The sequence below is a fragment of the Heterocephalus glaber genome, unplaced genomic scaffold, assembly GCF_053883595.1.
Source record: "Heterocephalus glaber isolate CG9 unplaced genomic scaffold, H.glaber_assembly_v1.0 deba00001452, whole genome shotgun sequence".
Classification (NCBI taxonomy): Eukaryota; Metazoa; Chordata; class Mammalia; order Rodentia; family Bathyergidae; genus Heterocephalus; species Heterocephalus glaber.
In genome coordinates, this window is record NW_028258302.1 from 14,666,546 (window position 1) to 14,686,307 (window position 19,762).

A 19,762-nucleotide genomic window follows, 5' to 3' on the forward strand; every position below is an offset into this window, starting at 1 on the left:
GCCTTCAATCTAGAGAAAAACTAGAGGCCAAAACTCAGGGGATTGAAGTTAACTCATTCTGTTTCTCCTCTCCCTCTCCTCCTCCGGAAAGCTGCATTCTACTCACCTACCCTTTATAATATCTGGGCCTTGGGCCGGGGATTTAGCTCAGTGGTTCCACTGCTTGCCTCGCAAGCATAAGGACCCGAGTTCGATCCCCGGTACCAAATATATATATAAAATCTGAGGGCTATGTGCATTACGACTACTCTACTCTCCTTATGATCATATCCAGTTTGAAGACAGGTGTACAGATCTTCACTGTGCATAGGCCAGATGGTGAAGTTGTGGCCCCTTGATTTTTGGTCATAGTGACAACTGTGCAAGGCAGTATTGGGACTGCAGTCTTGTCCTAGGCCACTAGCAGGGCCTCTGGTTATAATGACTTTGTCTCTGGAGGTGTACGTATCTGGGCGATTTTTTTTGGTTTTGGTTTTGTTTTGGTTTTTTTGAGTCAAAGTCTCACTCTAATTGAGGCTGGCCTTGAACTCACTGTGTAGCTCTGGCTGGCCCCAAACTTGCAGTGCTCCTTCTGCCTCAGGCCCCCAAGTGTGGGATTGCAGGCATTCACCGCCACACGCAGCAGTTATGTATTTCACATGGATCATCTCATTTGATACTCACAATGCTCAAAATAGCAATTATGACCCTTGAGGAAAGTCTGAGACATGAGTTGCCCAGCTTCACCCTGCAACAAGTGGGTGTTATTAAAACCTGAGTCTGTGAAAAGACAAAGGCCATACTCATTAATCACACTGCCTCACATTTTTATGTTAATACAACCATATTTGCATGCATGCAACTGATACTCCTTTTTCATTTTGCAGAAAACCTGGGAGGATTATCTGACCTGCAGCTTTTAAAAAATTTTTTAGACAAGGTCACACTATATAGCTCAGGCTGGCTTTTGAACTCTCAGCCATCCTGCTGGGATTACAGGTGTGCATCACCACCTCCTCCTCCCTAATTCTAAACTTGATTTTAAGAAAACAAATAAGGTATGGCTCCTTCCTTTCAGCACAAGGACGGTTATTTTTTAGAAACAATGAAATACTCTCAAAGTGTTTGAGGGTAACAGAAAAGAGTAAGATACTGTTACATATAGAGATTGTGTGGGCCTTTGAGTTCCTTGCAGGCACTAGTGGTGTTAAAGCCATTTCTAGCTACCAGCGGCCTGATTAAATCTTATGTTTATTTTGCCTTTCAATTTGTGATCCTTCTAGTGTCATCCATACAACTAGTAACCCTAAAAGCTACACTTTTTTTTTTGAGACAGGGTCTTGCTATGTAGCCCCAGCTAGCCTTGAACTCATGATGATCCTCTTTCCTCAGCCTCCTGATTGCTGGGATTACAGGCGTGCACCACCATGCCCAGCACTTTTTGTTTTTTAAGACAGGATCTCACTATGTAGTTTAGGCTGACCTCGAACTCACAGCCATCCTCCTGACTCAGGCTCCCGAGTGCTAGAACTACAGGCATGCACCACCATAACCAGTTTAAAAGCTACATTTTTACTGTTATAATCCTTTACTCCTCAGCCATGTTCCCTGTTTTCAGACAGCTGATATTTTGAGGTACCAACGATGTCAGTATAGGCCAGCAAACAAGGGCAGCGATGTAGGCCCTTAACCTTCTGAAATGGAGACTACTTGGCTAGCTGCCTTAGATTCTGGTATCTCAACAAAGAGAAGTTAACCTTTTAATCTTTGACAGATTTCCTTAGAATAGAATTTAAATCCATTAGGAACATATAAATATCAAAAAACTTTCTTAAAATATCTTCGTTATGATTTATAAATGATCAGACAGACACTGAATAAAACTGTGTTTTCAGATAATATACATAGGAGGCTTCTGGGGTTTGTTTGTTTGAGACAAGGTCTGGTTATGTAGTTCAGGCTAGCCTTGAACTCACTATGTAGCCCAGGCTGACCTTGAACTCATGGCAATCCTGCTTCAGCCTCCTAAGTGCTGGAATTATAGGCATGTACCACGATGCCTGGCCACAGGAGGCTTTTTAGCAAGTAAGTGTACAGGTGCAGATGGAAGAAAAGATGTTCATTAAAAGTTGGGCAATGGCCAGGGATTTAGCTCAGTGGTTCCGCTGCCTTGCAAGTGCAAGGTCCTGAGTTCAATCCCCCCCCCAAAAAAAGTTGGGTAGAAATTGCCACTTCTCCAGATTTTTAGGGAAAGCTTCCTGGCAGAGGTAGTAAGCAGGACATTTTGTATCCATGATGTATGGACATGGTGTATAGTGTCTAAAAATGTGGTTTTGAAGTGCATGTGCTTGAGATCAAATCCTGGCTCCATCACTAATAAGTTGTGTGACCATGGACAGGTTACTTATTATGGCTCTGCTTCCTGATCCATTAAAAAGAGAAAGAAGAAAAATACATCTCCTAGATGGCTTTATGAGTATGAGATAATAAATACAGAACTTTTAACATAGTAGCCTGCTGGGAGTAAGGGCTCAAATAGTGTACAAACGACCATTCACATGCAGTGTACCTCCCTAAACCTTTAAATTCCTGTATGAGACTGCCATTCTTGCCTTGTTTCTTTTGCTGTAAAATAATGAGGCTAATCTAGATGAATGGTTAATAAATTTTAGAGATGTCATGGGCCAGAAAAAGAAATAATGTAAGGGGTGTCAAATTTTATTTTGCCAACTAAGAGATTTAAAAATGAAGTCTGAGCTAGGCATGGTGGTTATAATCTCAGCACTCTGGGAGGCTGAGGCAGGAAGACCACAAGTTCAAGATCAGCCTGAGGAACTTAGCAAGACCATGTCTCCAAATAAAAAATAAAAAGAGGGCTGAAAATGTAATTCAGCAGGACAGCACTAGATTCAAGCCTCTGTACAAAAAGAAAGAAAGAAAGAAAGAAAGAAAGAAAAAGAAAGAAAAAGAAAGAGAAAGAAAGAGAGAAAGAAAAAAAAAACATTAAAAAGTCTGGCTGGGTGTTGTGGCACACACCTGTAATTGAAGCTACTCAGAGACGGCAAGAAGATGACGAGTTCGAGGTCAGCCTGAACAACTTAGAGAGACCATGTATCAAAATAAACGTAAAAAGGGCTGGTGCTAAAGCTCAACGAGAGGTTCAATCCCCATTACATTCTACAGTACAATTTTAATTAATTTGAAAAGACTGCTAGAGCATTCACATTACTCCTAGAACAAATTCAATCAAGGAAATAGGAGATGAGAAAAGGCAAAGAATATAGAGCCAAACATACAATTTATATGGTCAGACTAAAAATCTCTGATATCTTTAGAGTCGAAGAATTCTATAGCTAGAAAAGAGTTACTGAGAAAATTTGGGACCTACAGGTTAAGTGACTTCTCTAAATATTCTCAGCAAGTTAACGGCAGAGCTAAGATCATCTAGGTCTTTTTTTTTTTTGGATACTGGGGATCAAACTCAGGACCTTGTGCTTGTGAGGCAGGTGTCGGAACCACTGAACTAAATCCCCAACTCAATCCCCTAGGTCTTTTGCACTCCAGGAGTATTTGGCATCCATACTAATAGTTCTCAACCAAGACTGTGTGTAAGAATCACCTGGGGCTTTAAGAGAATCATATGTCCAAGGGCCTGGGATTTAGCTCAGTGGCGCTGCAACTGCCTCGCAAGCTCAAGGTCCCGAGTTCGATCCCTAGTACTGAAGAAAAAGAAAAAAAAGAATTCATGTGTCCAAGCGACACTCCAGACTAATGAAATTAGAATCTTGCAGGAGAGGCCAAGGTATCAGTATTTTTTAAAAGTTTCTAATGTGTTTTCATGGTTAAGAACCACTGTCCTAGACCATGGTGCCCCCAAAGGTAATCAAGGCAGAGATAAGGAAGATTCTGTGAAACAGGTATATCAGGACCATCAACAGAATCTTTTTGGCAACTGCCACCAATTCTAGCCAAATTCCTGTTAGCGCTCCTTGATCACCACTGTAATCACCGCTAGCACACAGAATTACAGAATAGAACTAGTCACTTTATTTTACCCCAAATTTGAATATTTTATGCAATCAATACTTTTTTCTTGCCTGCAGTGTTACTAATGATATAGCAAAGTCAACTGTGATTTGGAGCTAAAAGGACAGTGACCAGAATCAGGGAATCATCTCTGAGGCTGCTGTTTAGGCCACTGTGCCACCCCAATGCCTTTGCCCTGTTTTTCAAAGAAAGGGAGCACCCATCAATCCTGTTCCACCCCTCAACCAATCCTCATCCAGTCTCCAGTCTTCTTGCAAATCTCCATTTTTTCCATGACAGTAGATTACCTGATACCTCATTAGACTGTTAATTCATAAAAACTTACTACAAAAGCTTTTCAAATGTTTATTGTATTAAGTAGGTGGAATGGTGCAAAAGTGCAAAGAAACGTATGCATTTGGGCCCTTGTTTCCCTACTGTTCACATTAGCTTTTACAAGAAGATCAAGAAACATTAAGGGGAATTGAAGAAATGAATATAAATATACCTAAAGTAGCCAAATCCTCTAATTCATTACAGGATGAACTAAAATTTTTGGCCCAGTTCATATTATGTAATAGCCTAAATAAATGTTCCTTTTAACTATTCTAGGCCTGTGAAAAACTGAAGTAGAAAACATTTATATTACAAGACAGCAATCTTTTATTGAAACCTTTTTTGTCTAAAACTATGCATGAAGAGATTAACCTCTTGTTCATAAATTAGGATGACTCTAACATCACTATTCCAAACCAGTCTTATTTACAACAGTGAACGTTTTTCTTGACTTTATCATCAGGTTCACTGGACTAAGTTTTAAACCCAACTTCAGTCTAACTTAATCTTCCTGCCATCAAATGCCCTGTAGGGTAGAGGACAGATAGCCTTTTATAATGGCAACATTCATCATTCACCAGGAATGTAGAGCCACAAGCAAACAACAACAACAAAAGATTAAATCATTCCAAACAATTCCTATTTGCTTTCCAAAAGCATGCTATGTCTAATTCTCCCTTTCTATGTAACAGGCGGGAGAGGGACCCCCTAGGATATAGTAACATTAATTAAATTAATCTCTTTAAAAAGGGAGCTCTTGCTTAGTGTAAGGATAAACTGCTATGGACAACACTAGCAGATAATAGAGTAAACTTTAAACTCAGATTATAGCACATACCCCAGCAACTGATCAGCTCAAATAGATATTTCTCACTTAATCTCAATTACATGTATAATTTTTTTACTTTCCAGTTAAATATGTCAAAGTCTTGCAAAACAGAAAACAGACTTCTTAGAAATTTAAAGTAAACTGTTAAATAATAAAAACTGTTGGCTTATTTTACAGTTTCTGACAGGCTCCATACGCTGGGTGCCAGAAAATAATTAATCTCAGTTACTAGTAAAAAGGTAAATTTCATATACACATAAAAAGACAGTATTATGATAGTGTAGTGTCACCTGTCAGAAAGAATATCTATAATGGAATTTTCAGGAAATGCTTGGGATGAAGGTCCCAAAAAATCAAAATTCAAGAGAAAGCAAAATCCATGTAAATTAATTCCTAATTTGAGAAATAAATAAAGTATATACATAAACTGATAAATACTGTCTCCATAGGTCACTAATTCCAAGGACTAGTTAGTAGTTAGTTTCTAACTAAATTATTACAGGATGTTCTGGTGAACGCTTTCTTCTTGTGATCAGTTTGTTCTGGCAAGAGTCCAACCAGCACTTGCCCTTGAAAACAACTCAGCAAAAGAAGGCTCTGAGGCACTCACACTTCATTAGAAATTAGCCAGATAATAAATGCCAAGACTGAAATCATCACTGACAGGACAAGCACCAGGATACATATCTTCTTGCGAGATTTTTTCTAAGGAAAGAAATACATAAAGAAGATACTCATGAAATAAGTAAAACTTTTTCTCTCGACTCCAAGAGTGCTTCATAAATCCACCTCCTTGTAACTCAGTTTTCTATCCATGCATATATATGCAGTGACCATCCCCAAAATCTCAGCAGTCACCAGGACAAGGCAGTGGTGCAGGCTTCACTTGTTCCCAAATAGTTTTGCAAAGGAGATATACTCTATGCTGCTAGGCATTATTTGTAATAAAATTAGTTTTTTGTGCATATGTATTTTATTTATTTATTTTTGCAGTGCTGGGACTCAAACCTAAGGCTTTGCATGTGGCAGGCAATCACTCTACCACTGAGCCACAATCTCAGCCCTGTGTGTATGTATTTTTTATTTATTTATTTTTTTGGTACCAGGGATCGAACTCAGGACCTTGTGCCTGCAAGGCAGGTGGAGGCACCACTGAGCCCTGCCCAAACCCTGTGTGTATGTATTTTAGGAAAAGTTTTATATATATTAAAAATTTTTGTGTTCATTTTAAAAATAAGGCAAGCAGAAAGAGAAAACAATCATCTACAGATATAATTGTTAACACTTTGTATTTTCTTCTGATGTCTTATCTATGTACATTGCTATCTGACATTGCATCATAGTTTTTCTCACTTAATGTTTATCATAAACATTTTTCTAATATTCTAAATCCTTCTTGTTTTTTTGTTTTTTGTTTTTTCTTTCTTTGAGACAGGGTCACACTACATAGTCCAGGCTGGCTGTGAACTCACTTCATAGCCCAGGCTAGCATCAAACTTGTGACTGAATGACTAAAATACTATTTATTTCTAAAAATCCATGCAATACCAAATTGAGGGGAAATGATTAGGCCAAAATGTTAACAAAAAATAAATCTGGATAACGGTATAAAGGAGTATTTTGTATTTTTATTTTTGCAACTTTTTATAAATGAGATTGTTCCTCTATAAAGTGTCAATATTTGTATACTGAGATAAACACCCAGAAAAGTTGTAAAACCAGAGTTTCAACTAATATGTAGAAGACTTTCACCTTACAGGTACAGTTTTGTTATGACTAATCTCTATTCATATGTACTAGCTCTCATAGTTGGTCCTATGTCCATCCTCTGTGGCAACAGTCAACGTACAGTATCTATAAAATCCTGTTTTACCTGTACCTCTCACTGAACTAAAACACATTTCAGCTGTTTAGGATATACGATTAGTCTTACACTATATGTAGGTATCATGTTAGCTTATGGGCTTAGGTTTGTAGCTAAGAAGCTTCTGGGTAAGTTTATTCAAGATTTGATGATTTTGTAGCTCTCTCTTCAAAGAGAAACACTAAAAACGAACTGGTACTGCAATTATGACTTCTTGTCTCCAGCTTGAGCCTATGAAAGAGGCTGCAGCTATTCTCAGTGTGTCAGCATGTCCTGATGCCCATGAACTCTGCAGCACAGAATGACTTTTTTGCTACCTGCTTTTACCTGATAGTAAGCAGCTCGCTGTAACTGATCAGTGGCTCTTTCCACGTGCACTTCTGAGCTTTCCACATTGGCTTCTATGCTATCTGCAAAAAACACAGTGGATATTTTAGCATGCTCAGATGTTTCAAGACTGCACACTGAAGAGATTTCTGATGTTATGGGTCCCATCACCATTCTAACCAAATAGCCACAAAATCAAGTTACTTTTTTTTTTTTTTTAATTGAGACAGGGTCTCGCTCTGTAGTTCAGGCTGGCCTTGAACTCTTGGCAATCTACCTGCCTCAGCCTCAAAAGTTACTATCTTGATAAGAGAATATCCCTATTTTTTGAAAATACTACTAAAGTTTTTAGGGGTAGAGGGTTATAAAGCAATCTACCTATAAATAGTACAGAAAACATTTTATATATATACACCTACACTCACAAAACACACAGAAAGAGTGAGAGAACCTCACAAAACAAACAGGGCAGAATGTTAACAAATATAAATCTGAATAAGGGTATAAAGGAATGCCTTATATTTTTATTTTTGCAATTTTTTTTTTTCCAGAACTGGGGATCAAACTCAGGACCTTGTGCTTGCCAGGAAGGTGCAGCACCACTGAGCTAAATCCCTGGCCCCTTTTGCAATTTTTTTAGTATATGTGCTGCCAAAGTGAGCACAATAATTTTTTTTTTTTTTTTTTTTGGTACTGGCGATCAAACTCGCGTCCTTGTGCTTACACAACAGGCAGCGAAACCACTGAGCTAAATCCCCGGCCCACCTTTTGCAATTTTTTATAAATGAGATTGTTCCCACATAAAAGTGTTAAAAAAAGTTATTGACATCATAATTGTACAAATTTCTGGAGATAAAAGCTAGGAGGCTAACAACTATTTCTCTAAACAAAGACTTCCCCAAAGGATATGACAAGCAAATGGGAGTAAGTATCCAAAGAGACTTCATTTTGACTTCTGTATTTGAGAATATAAGAGACTTGCAAAGAAAATGAATCAATAATTTTTAAATGATATTTTCTAACTTTAAGTCTGTAGGTGACATGTCTCACCAATTTCTTTGTACACAGATACTTTTAACTCACCTTGAGGTTAAAGGTATCAATAATACATACCAATCAGATCACCTTGGTCATGAATCATCATAGCCAAATCTTTAAATATCTGATTGACATCCAAAATGTCAGCCTAAAGAAGAAAGAAAAACAAGCAACATGTTAGAAGATTCCTTTTCTCTACTTACGTATTATCATAACACAATGTTTTTGTCTGTTTGTATTTTGCGGTGCTAGGATTTGAACCCAGAATTTCGTGCATGCATACCTCTGAGCTACGCCTACAGCCCCACATATGTTTTTAAACCTCTATAAAACATACTTTCTCTATAAACAGAAAATCTATCTACCTAATATTATTAAATAAAAGACACGTAAAGATGCCCATTAAACAATTTTTTGTGTGTGGTGGGAGAGACTGAACCTAGGGCCATGCTGGACAAGTACTCTATCACTGAAATACATTTTCAGCCCTTTTTTATTTTGAGACAGGGTCTTGCTAAATCATAAATTGCCTAGGCTGGTCTTGAACTTTTCCTGCTACCTCAGCCTCCTGAGGAGCTAGGATTACAGGTGTGTGCCACCATCCCAGCATCCATCAAGCGATATTAACTGGACATGTCAAACGAGAACCAGTAAGATCACCCAAGCCCAAATGACAATAGAAGAGAGTGTGCTGGGGTGGGCAAATTCTTGGTGCCATAGCTCCATGTGGAGCTTAAACTGGGCCTATGGCAAAAGTCTGTGAGTGCCTCCCAACAGTGACATCTACTGGGACTTGGGGCTAGAGAATTGAAATGGTTGCTACAGGATCCTGCTCCTGGGGAATGAAAGGAGGTATTTACAGGCAGGAAGCCTCTTTGCCCCCAGGACTGACTGTGGAACTATGTGAGGTGCTGCTGAGTCATACCATCACTTGGACAGTGCCCTATAAACAGCTCTCAACTCATCAACAAAGAGCTCTTTAGTTTGTGAAAGGATGGCATCCCATTTGTAAGGCTGCTACTCTGAATGAATAAGGTAAAAGCAAATCAGCTTGGGGGGCTGAACTGAATGTTATTTTCCTAGCAGCGATGCAAGTAAAATCCCAGTTGGATTTTGACTCACACTGGCAGTAGCCAATGACCCAGACATATGGACAGACAGAAGGACAATGGAAACTTAGCCTATGAAATGTTGCTCATAAGGGGCCTTTCCTTAGCTCTGTATCTCTCACTGTCCTCCCTGCTGTAACAGTATTTCTAATCAATAATTAGCAGCATTAGGTGAAAGAAGACAGTAAAGGAAAGATGATCCTCAGCACTGCAAGAAGGAAGGAAGGAAGGAAGGAGGGAAGGAGGGAAGGAGGGAAGGAGGGAAGGAGGGAAGGACAGATATCTTTGAAGGCAACAAAAGGCTTAACTGAAGATAAACTGTCCCATGTAAAAATAGACACTGATAGCTCTTAGAGGGGGGCTCAATCCTGGCCATACATTATAATCACCTGGGGCTTTAAAATATTCACACTCAGGTTCTCACTCCTATGATTTAATTTATTCAGCTGAACCATAAGAGAGTGGATGGTTACCATTTTAAACCTACAAAACTAGGAATTTCACATAATCCAATCTAATAATTAGTGCTGAGAGAGGAGACCTGGGGTATTTTAATTTTTTTTCCAGGTGATTCTAATGTGCAGTGTTCAGAACCATTGCTATAGATGAATGTCAAGGAGGAGCTAGCATTCTCTCCACTGCCATCCTCTCCTCCCTCTGCTGCAGGGATGCAGTTGTCTTCCATCTTCCTCCTCAGGGTTAAGGATTTTACTGGGCACTGTGCAGAAGTCCAAGTGGAGCTTGAGCAAGAAAGGTCTACAGACTTTTCCTTCAACCCTCACCTCAAAAACTATTCCCACTGCTCGGACCCACTGCAGTGATAAGATTTCCAACTTGGAACTGGACTTTAGAATATAGAAAACTGGATAAGACTTCTGATGTGTTTTTAATCCTAAACTACTCACTCTAAGCAACGGGCTCTTCAAAGACCTCTGCCTAACCTAGACATGTTCTTGTTTTGCTTTTGTTCTCCATGCATATATCTCAAGGAAACCATATAAAATTTAAGGAAAGGATTTGGGTATTCCTAGGTGTCAAGGCCAGTATCATCACAGCTGTTCAAAATCACCAGGACTAAATTGAGACATAATACACAAACACACAATGACTCATTTCATGCTTCATTATAACTGCGAGAAAATCCAGACTAGAAAGTCCAGATACCTGCAGACAAAATGAGTCAAACAAGAACATGACCTGCCTCTCACCTCCAACTGCCGAATCGTCGTTTCCCTCTCTTTGATAAGCTCCAGGTCCTGCTCAGTGATGGCTGCCTCATCCTCCTGGCTCTGCATCTGGTTCCACTCCTCATGGCTGCAGGGAGACAAGCACAGTAGCTGAATCCACCTGTCTAAGGTATGATGAGCTACATCGATACCTTTGCTGCCAGCAGAACCTATGCAAAGACATGGCTAGGGCCCCAATTCATCTGCGATTCAATGTCCTAAGGGCCACAGTGTTCCATATGCAGAGGCAAAGAACTGATAGACCAGGAAGTCTCAGCCTCCATGGGCAAAACTGAGAAGCAGAACTATGGAGGATAGGGCTCCTTGCTTTTTCTACTTAGGGGGACACCCTCCAATCTTATAAATTCTACAATTTGAACTCAGTGAATTACACTGACTCCATCCTCTCTCAAGCTACTCTCGAAGGGCAAGCTGTGTTGGTAGAGTCTATGTGACCTGTCAGTGCTTCACCAATTCATTTAATTTATTTTGTTTATTATTACTGTTGTTTTATTTTGTTTTTTGAGACAGGGTGTCATTATGTAGCCCAGGGCCAGAATTTGTGGCAATCCTTCTGCCTCAGCCTCCCAGGTTCTGGGATTACAGATGGGTACCACCCATGCCCAGCTTCACCAGTTTATTTAAAAGAACCAAAACTCCTGGTTTTGGGGGATTTCCTTGAGGTTATAGTGTATACCTCATAACAGAAAACCAAAGTAAAACCAGTGAAACGTAACTCTTAAATATTTAGAAGAAAGGTGTATTACTTATTGTACTAGACCAAACACCTAGAAAATCCAGTATTAGCTTCCCATAGTAGCACACATCTGTAATCCCAGGCCTCAGGAAGCAGAGGCAGAAGGGTTGCAGTGAGTTCAAGGCCCGCCTGGGCTGCAAAGTGAGTATAGTTTATAAGACCAGCTTGGGCTACACAGCAAGACCCTGTCTGAAAAAGTTGTTTTTTTTTTTGGTACCAGAGATCGAACTCGGGTCCTTGTGCTTGCAAGGCAAGCAGTGGAGCCACTGAGCTAAATCCCTGGCCCTCAAAAAGTTTTTTTAAAAAAATCAAGTTTTGGGCCGGGGATTTAGCTCAGGGGTTCCGCCACCTGCCTCGAAAGCACAAGGACCTGAGTTCGATCCCCGGTACCCCCCAAAAATAAAAAGATTTTTTAAAAAAATCCAATTTTATGCATTTTTGCAAAGTATGTATAAATCATACATTATCTCCACAACATTTATTTACTTAGTTTTTTTGTTTGTTTGTTTTTGAGAAGGTCTCGTTATGTAGTTCAGGCTGGCTTTGAACTCACTATGGAGCCCAAGCTGGCCTCAAACTCACAGCAATCCTCCTGTCTCAGCCTCCTAAGTGTTGAGATTACAGGCATCTGCCACCAGGCCTGGCTTATTTAGGTTTTTGGAGACAGGGTCTTATTATACAGCCCAGGCTTGCCTTAAACTCATGTAGCCCAGGCTGAACTCAAACTCACAATCCTCCTGCTTCGGTCTCCCAAGCACTACAATTACAGGTATGTGCCATCACACTCAGCTCCACAACATTTGAAAGATGTCCTCCCTGTCCTGGAGATACATAACTAAGTAAGACAGAGCCCCCTAGGCCTGTGTGATGTTCATATGGTAGTGGGGGCTAATGGACAGATATCTATGATAAGACATTTTTAAGTTCCAAACTTATAACATGAACATATATCTGTGGGTTAGACTAGACAAGGGAAATGTCTTTTGGACACAAATTGTCTGCTTTTCCTCTTAATGTTCCCAGGGATGAATTGGCCTCATTTTAGAGGTAAATAAACAGAGACCCAACAATGCTGAAGAATTTATATCTGGATTACACGTAAAATAACCAAGACTTCCTAATCTGTAGATTTGTGGGATCGTACTTACTCCTGGAAAGTCAAGCTTTCTTCCTCACACAGACAGTGATTGGGAGTTCTTAGAAGTTTTCAACCACTTTTTTTTTTTTTTTTTTGGTACGGGGGATAGAACTTGGGTCGTTGCGCTTGCACAGCAGGCGGCGAAACCACTGAGCTAAATCCCCGGCCCAGTTGCTTAGAATTTTTATTTACCTTGAAATTATCCATCCGATAATTCAAAGACCTTAGAAAAGTCTATAATTTTTGACTTTTTCATTTTATTTTTTGGATGACAAATTTTCCCTGGTCCATCTTTATTTTTTCCTCACTGATACTTTTAAATTAAAAATAAAAATATAAGGGGCTGGGGATTTAGCTCAGTAGCAGTGTGCCTGCCTTGCAAGCGCAAGGTCCTGAGTTCAATCCCCAGAACCAGAAGAAAAAAAAAAGATATAGACACCCATTGTCTACCCATCAGGTTGAATGAATAATCCTTTACCTGTCAAATGAGACGAGCTGTTCCTCTCTTTGCCTCTCTTCCACCTAGAAAGCAGATGACATTATTAGTGCTGTTATCCAGAAATGTGTCGCAGACAGACACACAAAACAAGGGCTTCCTTAGCCACAGCATAGAGAAGCGACATCCCTTGGCTCCAACAGGATCCATGAGGTGATACAGGACTCTGGCAATCGGTCTCCACTAAGAAGTGGGTCTGAAGGGGTTCACAGCAAGTCTGTAGTCCAGTTGGGCTCAGAACAGAAATGGAGAGGATGAGCAGGATGGAGAGAAGGAAATGAGGAAAAGAGGGAATAATAATGGTGATAATGATGATTGCCTATTTTAAAATTTGGAGGAAGGTAAAGGAAAGGATTGAAAACTTGCCAGAAAAAAATTTCAGAACCTGTAAAGTTTTTTTAAATGGACATTTATAGCATATTAGGTACTGAAGTGGTACACTAACTTCAAAGATCAGTTTAATGCATGTCTGACATTTGTAATTTTTTTTTTTTTTTTGGTAGCAGGGATCAAACTCGGGTCCTTCCGCTTGCAAGGCAGCCAGCGGAACCACTGAGCTAAATCCCCGGCCCCTGACATTTGTAATTTAAAAACAAATGAAGATTTTTTTAAAAGCTCAACTTGCTTTCATTTTTTAAGGTTTATCTTTTTTTTTTTTTTCTTGAGACAGGGTCTCACTGTGTAGTTCAGGCTGCCTTGAACTCACTATGAGGCCAAGGTTGGCCTCAAACAATCCTCCTGCCTCAGCCTCCAAGTGCTCGGATTACAGGCATCCACCACCATGCCCAGGGCTCAAGGCTCACCATTTTTTTTTTTTTGGTACTGGGGATCAGACTCAGGACCTTGTGCTTGTGAGGCAGGTGCAGTGCCACTGAGCTAGATCCCCAGCCTATGGCTCATCCTTTTTATACAGTAATAGAGGATAAACAAAATTAAAATTAAAAATTCTACCCATCCCACATGAACACTGTTGGTGTTTTGTTTTGTTTTTGAGACAGGATCTTGCTATATATTCCAGGCTGGCCTTAAACTCACTATGTAGCACAGTCTGGCCTCGAATTCATGGCAATTCTCCTGCCTCCGCCTCCCAAGAGCTAGAGGTGTGTGCCACATTTGACATTTTTTTTAAATGTGAAGGTTTATTTTGTTTTCTTTTCTTTTGAGTTGGGGATCTTACTATATTGCCCAGGTTGGCCTCAAACTCCTGGATTCACCAACCCTTCTGCCTCAACCTCCTGAATAGCAGGGACTACAGACACCTGGTCACTGAGTCCTAGGCTTTTTGTTTTCTTTTTTGGTGGTACTGGGGCTTTCATGGTAAACTACATCCTTGCCCCGCTTTTTGAGATGTCACAATGTATTTATCTGTTCTATTGTTCAAAGATAGCTGGGTAGGGCTGGGGATGTAGCTCGGTGGTGCTGCGCCTGCCTGGCAAGTGCAAGGACCTGAGTTCAATCCCCAGTACAGAGAAAAAAAAGACATCTGGGTGTTTCCATGTGAGTGTGTGTGTGTGTGTGTGTGTGTGTGTGTGTGTGTGACCAGGAATAGAAACCAGGGCCTCATGTATGCAAGGTAAGTGCTCTACCACTATACTATATACCCTCAGCCTGAATATTTTCTTTTTTTTTTAATGTTTCCAGTTTTTGACTATTACAAGTAATGCTGCTATAAACATTCTTGTACATCTATCCTGGTACACAGATATTTGGGTTTCTCTATGGTAGAACTGCTGGGTCATAGGTATGCCTATCTCTGAAAATACAGCTAAAATATTTTCCAAAGTGGTTGCTCCAATTTATGCTACCCTGGGCCAGACAGAAAGGTTCCTGATACATCATATCCATAACAATCGTACCCAGTGTTCACAAAATTTTAAACTTCTCCCCTCCCTGTGAACAAGTATTTCATCTTTGTTTTCATCTAGAGAGTCCATGACTACTAAGAAGTTGAATACTAAGCCAAGTGTGGAGGTGCACATCTATAATCTGGCACTCTGGGAGGCCGAGGCAGGAGGATTGAAAGTTCAAGCCCACCCTGACAACTTAAGAGACTCAGCAAGACCCTGTCTCAAACAAATAAAAAAAATTTTAGAAAGGCTGGGGAAAGAGCTCACTGCAAAGGCCCTGGGTACTATCCCCAGTACCACCAAAAAAAAAAAAAAAATTTCAGTACCTTTTCATTTGTTTGACCGCTATTTAAAATAATACAAATCTTTTCACTTGCCTTTTTCATTGTATTAACATTTGCACTCATGGACAAAAGCAATGGTGGAGATGATGGCTCAAGGCCATCACCACTAGCACCAAACTACACCAGAATCACTGTCTTCTTCACCATGCACTCATGGTGAAAAAAGAAAAGTTAGATGTGGTGGCACATGCCTGTAGTCCCAGCACTGTGGGGCTGAGGCAGGAGGATCATAAATTCAAGTCTACTCTACGGAATTTAGAGGCTTAGTGAGACCATCTCAAAATTGAAAATAAGGGGCCGGCGATTTAGCACAGTGGTTCTGCTGCCTGCCTCGCAAGCACAAGGACCCAAGTTCGATCCCCAGTACCAAAAAAAAAAAAAAAATGAAAATAAAAAAGGAGCTGGGGATGTAGCTTAGTGCAAAGGCCCCAGGTTCAACTGCTAACAATGCATAAAAATTGCTAGTTTTTCTTTGATAAAGTTGTACTATTAATTAAATTTCAACCCTTTATACACATCTTTTTAATATTCTGCATGGTGAAATAGGATTTATACATATGCTTCTGTTCTATACAGAAATATGATGTTTGTTTCCAGGAAAAGTATTTGTACAATTGAGTTGCAGGCTGAATTACCCATATTTTTAGGAAATATCATTTTTATTTATTTTTTGGTTTGAGACAGGGTCTCACTATGAAGTTCAGGCTGGCCTTGAGCTCTATGTAGCCCATGCTGGTCTTGAACTTGTGGAGATCCTCCTGCCTCAGCCTCCCAAGTGCTGGGATCACAGGCATGGACCACCATACCCAGCAAGGACAGTATTTGTTGTTTATGATAAAAATGTAAATTTCAAGAAAACAGAATTTGGAAAACTTAGGACTATAACAGTTTCTCAATATTTTAAGACTTTTGTGACGAAAATGATAGTGATATCACATTTAGAAGACCTGCATAACTCAGGGAGCCAGTATTTTCCAAATGACAAATACACAAAAATCATGATGCTACAAAAATCATGTATGGATAAAAAATCAAATCAAGTACGTAAATGTAACCATGGAAAAGTGATCAAGTGTTTTAGATTATTTAATTATCTAGATTAATGAAATAAACTTTTGTCAAGGTATTTTTTTGTTTTAATCCATTTTTTAATATTTTATTTTGAGACAGGATCTTGCTAAATCACTCTAGCTGGCTTAGAACTTGGGATCCTCCTACCTCACCCTCCTGAGTAGCCAAGATTACAGGTGTGCACCACTGTGCCCAGCTTTTGTCAAGTTCTGAAGTGTCAAAGAGCATCAACTATGATCTTAAAAGCTTGTTAAAATATTCCTTTCCCTTCCAATTATCTATCTCTGTGAGACTGGATTTTCTTCAGGTACGTCAACCAGTACAACATATCACAAGAGAGTGAATAAGAAGCAGATATGACCTCAGACAAAAGCTGAGGGCACTCATCACAACTGGAGCTGTTTTTTTTTTTTCCCTTAGACTCTTTTTTTTGGTACCGGGGATCGAACTCGGGACCTTGAGCTTGCGAGGCAGGGACTGGAACCACTGAGCTAAATCCCTGGCCCTTCCTTAGATTCTTTTATTGGTACATTTTAGGTATACAATACGTTTACATTTAATATTGGGTACTTGTACCTTTACATGATGTATCTTGGTTCTTATTTTTTCCCCATTCCCCTGCCCTCCCATCACCCCCTCCACCCTTCCCTATTTACAAAGACTTTGTTTCCATTTTTTCCTTTTCTTTAATTTTTCCTTTTCCTTCTTTCCTTTCCCCTTCCCCTCCCATTTCCCCTACCCCTTTGGACCTTTTCTTCCTATTATTATCAATTATTATCAATTATTCATTTTAATCATTATTTACACTTTCAGTTTCTCACACTAGAGAAACTATTTGGTATTTACACACGTGTGTCCTATTTATTTCACTTCAGAGTATGTCCTCAATATGCATTCATTTAGCTGTAAATGTCTCTAGTTTCTCTTTCTTTATGGCTGAGTAGTACTCCATTTTATAAAAAAACCGCATCTTCTTTATCCAGTTTCCAGTTGATGGGGACTTGGGCTGTTTCCAAGCTTTCGCTATTACAAACTGTGCCACTATAAACATGGGTGCACATATATCACTGTGGTAGAATTCTTTTAATTCTTTGGGGAAGATAGCCAGCAGGGGAATAGCTGGGTCAAATGGGACCTCTAGCCCTAGTTCTCTGAGGTATCTCCATACTGATTTCCACAGTGGTTGCACCAGTCTGCACTCCCACCAACAATGGAGAAGGGTTCCTTTCTCCCCACACCCCTGCCAGCATTTGTTATTGGCTGATTTCTTGATAGCAGCCATTCTTTGTGGGGTGAGGTAGAATTTCAGTGTTGTTTTCACAACTAGAGCTGTTTTACAAGAAATACTAAAAGAAGTTCTTCAAGCTGAAAGAAAAGGATGCTAATTTGTATCATGAAAACATGAAGTATAAACCTCACTGGTAAAATCAGTACATAGTCAAATTTAGGAAACTCTAATATAGGAATGATGGTAAGTAAATCACATCTCAAGTATGATGGCTAAAAAACAGAAGAAGATAGGACAATCTTTTGCTTTCTGTTATGCAAGACATTAAAAAGATTTGCAAAAATGAAAATAATGCCACTCTCCCCATTAATTTGTTTTGGAAAAGCAGTTATTTTTTAATTAAAAAAGCTCATATTTATGATGCTATGTAATAGGCTTATTATTACCTATAAATTAATTCACAAACATTTAAATTTTTAAAAATTTATTTTTTTTCTCTTTTGGTGGTACTAGGCATTAAGCCCAGGGCTTTATTTATTTATTTTTTTTAAGAGTAGAAAAATGTATTGGGGAATAGGAATAGGGGATAAGAATGGGGAATAAGGATAGCTCCTGAAAGACGGGAGGGATCCCAAACAAGTTGCCCAAACCCAGGGCTTTTGCACTGAGCTACAACCCCAGCCCTTTTCTTATTTGTCAGACAGGGTCTCACTAAGTCACTAAGTTACCCAAGCTAGGCTCATACTGGTGATCCTCCTGCCTCAGCCTCCTGAGTGCTGGGATTTCAGGTGTGCGCCATGCCTGGCTCTGTTATTTATTTTGAGACAGGGTCTCATTAAGTTACTAAGTTGCCCAGAATGGGCTAGAACTTACCATCCTCCTTCCTCAGTCTCACATATGCCACTACACCCATCCCTTACTTCTTTAAACACAGGAAGTGTGACTGTTTCATAATCCTAATATACATAGTGTTTTATTTTTTTAATGCGGTACTGGGAACATAATTCAGAGTCTTGTTAAAGCTAAACAAGCTTTCTACCACTGTGCTATATCCCTGGTCCTGCAGAGACTATTTATAGGTATATTTCACTTTACTGTTATTTCTACTAGCTCTTGTTGAAGATAATTTATTTCTTTGTGTACTTTTTTTTTTTTTTAGATAGGTCTTGCTATGTAGCCTAGGCTGGTTTGGAATTCATGGTGATCCTCCTGCCTCAGCTTCCGGAGTGCTGGGATTATAGGCATGTAGCACCACACCTGGCTCTTTGTGTATTTTTTTTTTTTTTTTTTTTTTTTGGTACCGGGGGATCGAACTCGAGTCCTTGAGCTTGCACAGCGAAACCACTGAGCTAAATCCCCCGCCCTTGTGTACTGTTTTTAACCAGGTGCCACTCACTGCACTTAAGGAACTATTGGAGGGATTCCTTCCAGGGCCACTTGAAGCTTGAGGCTTTGGACCATCCAGGTAGTGTGGCTTTGGGCAACACAATGTATCTGCCTGAAGGTGACTGTGGCTCTTCCCCTCCCTTCTCCCCTTCTCTATCACCTTCTTAGTTCAGTGCTAATGTAACTGTTTTGCAGACCGCTGGAGAAAAAGGGGCTTACTTTTACTTTTGGCTTACCCCAAGGATATAACATTTTAAGATCCAGTTTAGTCTGAAGAGAATCTTCTTTTATATCCTCCACCTCACATGGACACTGGGCTTTGGCTTTTATCCTCTTCATGCCTCGAGGGCATTAAAACTGAAGTTCGAGTTTGTCCTCAGCAAATGCACTCAGTGCAAATTCAGCACAGTGCTCTACTTACCTCTCTGAGATTTTCACGGCTCTTTGCTACTTTGAAGTTGGGTTTTTAAATTCCAGTATTTGATCATTCTTTTTGAAAAGAGAGAGCTAGTCCAAATAACCTAACCTACTATATTTTAGAAAATAGATTCTTTTTTAAAAAATGCAAGACCAATATAACAAGATCAAAAAGAAAATTACACATAGCTCTCCCTTCCAGGTCCTTAACTTTGTGCATATTCGTCTCTTCTTCAGTCATATACATACATACTTTTTACATAGGTCATACAAATCTGACATTGTCACGTCAGCTGATGTATATGTTTTATTTTGGGTGATTGTAAACAAAGGCCAATGGTCTG

General features: G+C 39.6%; 1 protein-coding gene across 1 annotated transcript in view; it reads right to left on the minus strand.

Annotated features, from left to right (window-relative positions):
• Positions 1–4,357: 4,357 nt before the first annotated feature.
• Stx12 (syntaxin 12) overlaps positions 4,358–19,762 on the minus strand; it is a 35,594-nt gene continuing 20,189 nt past the window's right edge. The window contains exons 5-9 of the mRNA XM_004850734.3: positions 13,108–13,151; positions 10,717–10,822; positions 8,475–8,547; positions 7,362–7,444; positions 4,358–5,875 (exon numbers count right to left, since the gene is read on the minus strand). Of these exons, the coding sequence (XP_004850791.1) occupies positions 5,777–5,875; positions 7,362–7,444; positions 8,475–8,547; positions 10,717–10,822; positions 13,108–13,151 (405 nt within the window). The 3' untranslated portion in view covers positions 4,358–5,776. The remainder of the gene's footprint in view (positions 5,876–7,361; positions 7,445–8,474; positions 8,548–10,716; positions 10,823–13,107; positions 13,152–19,762) is intronic.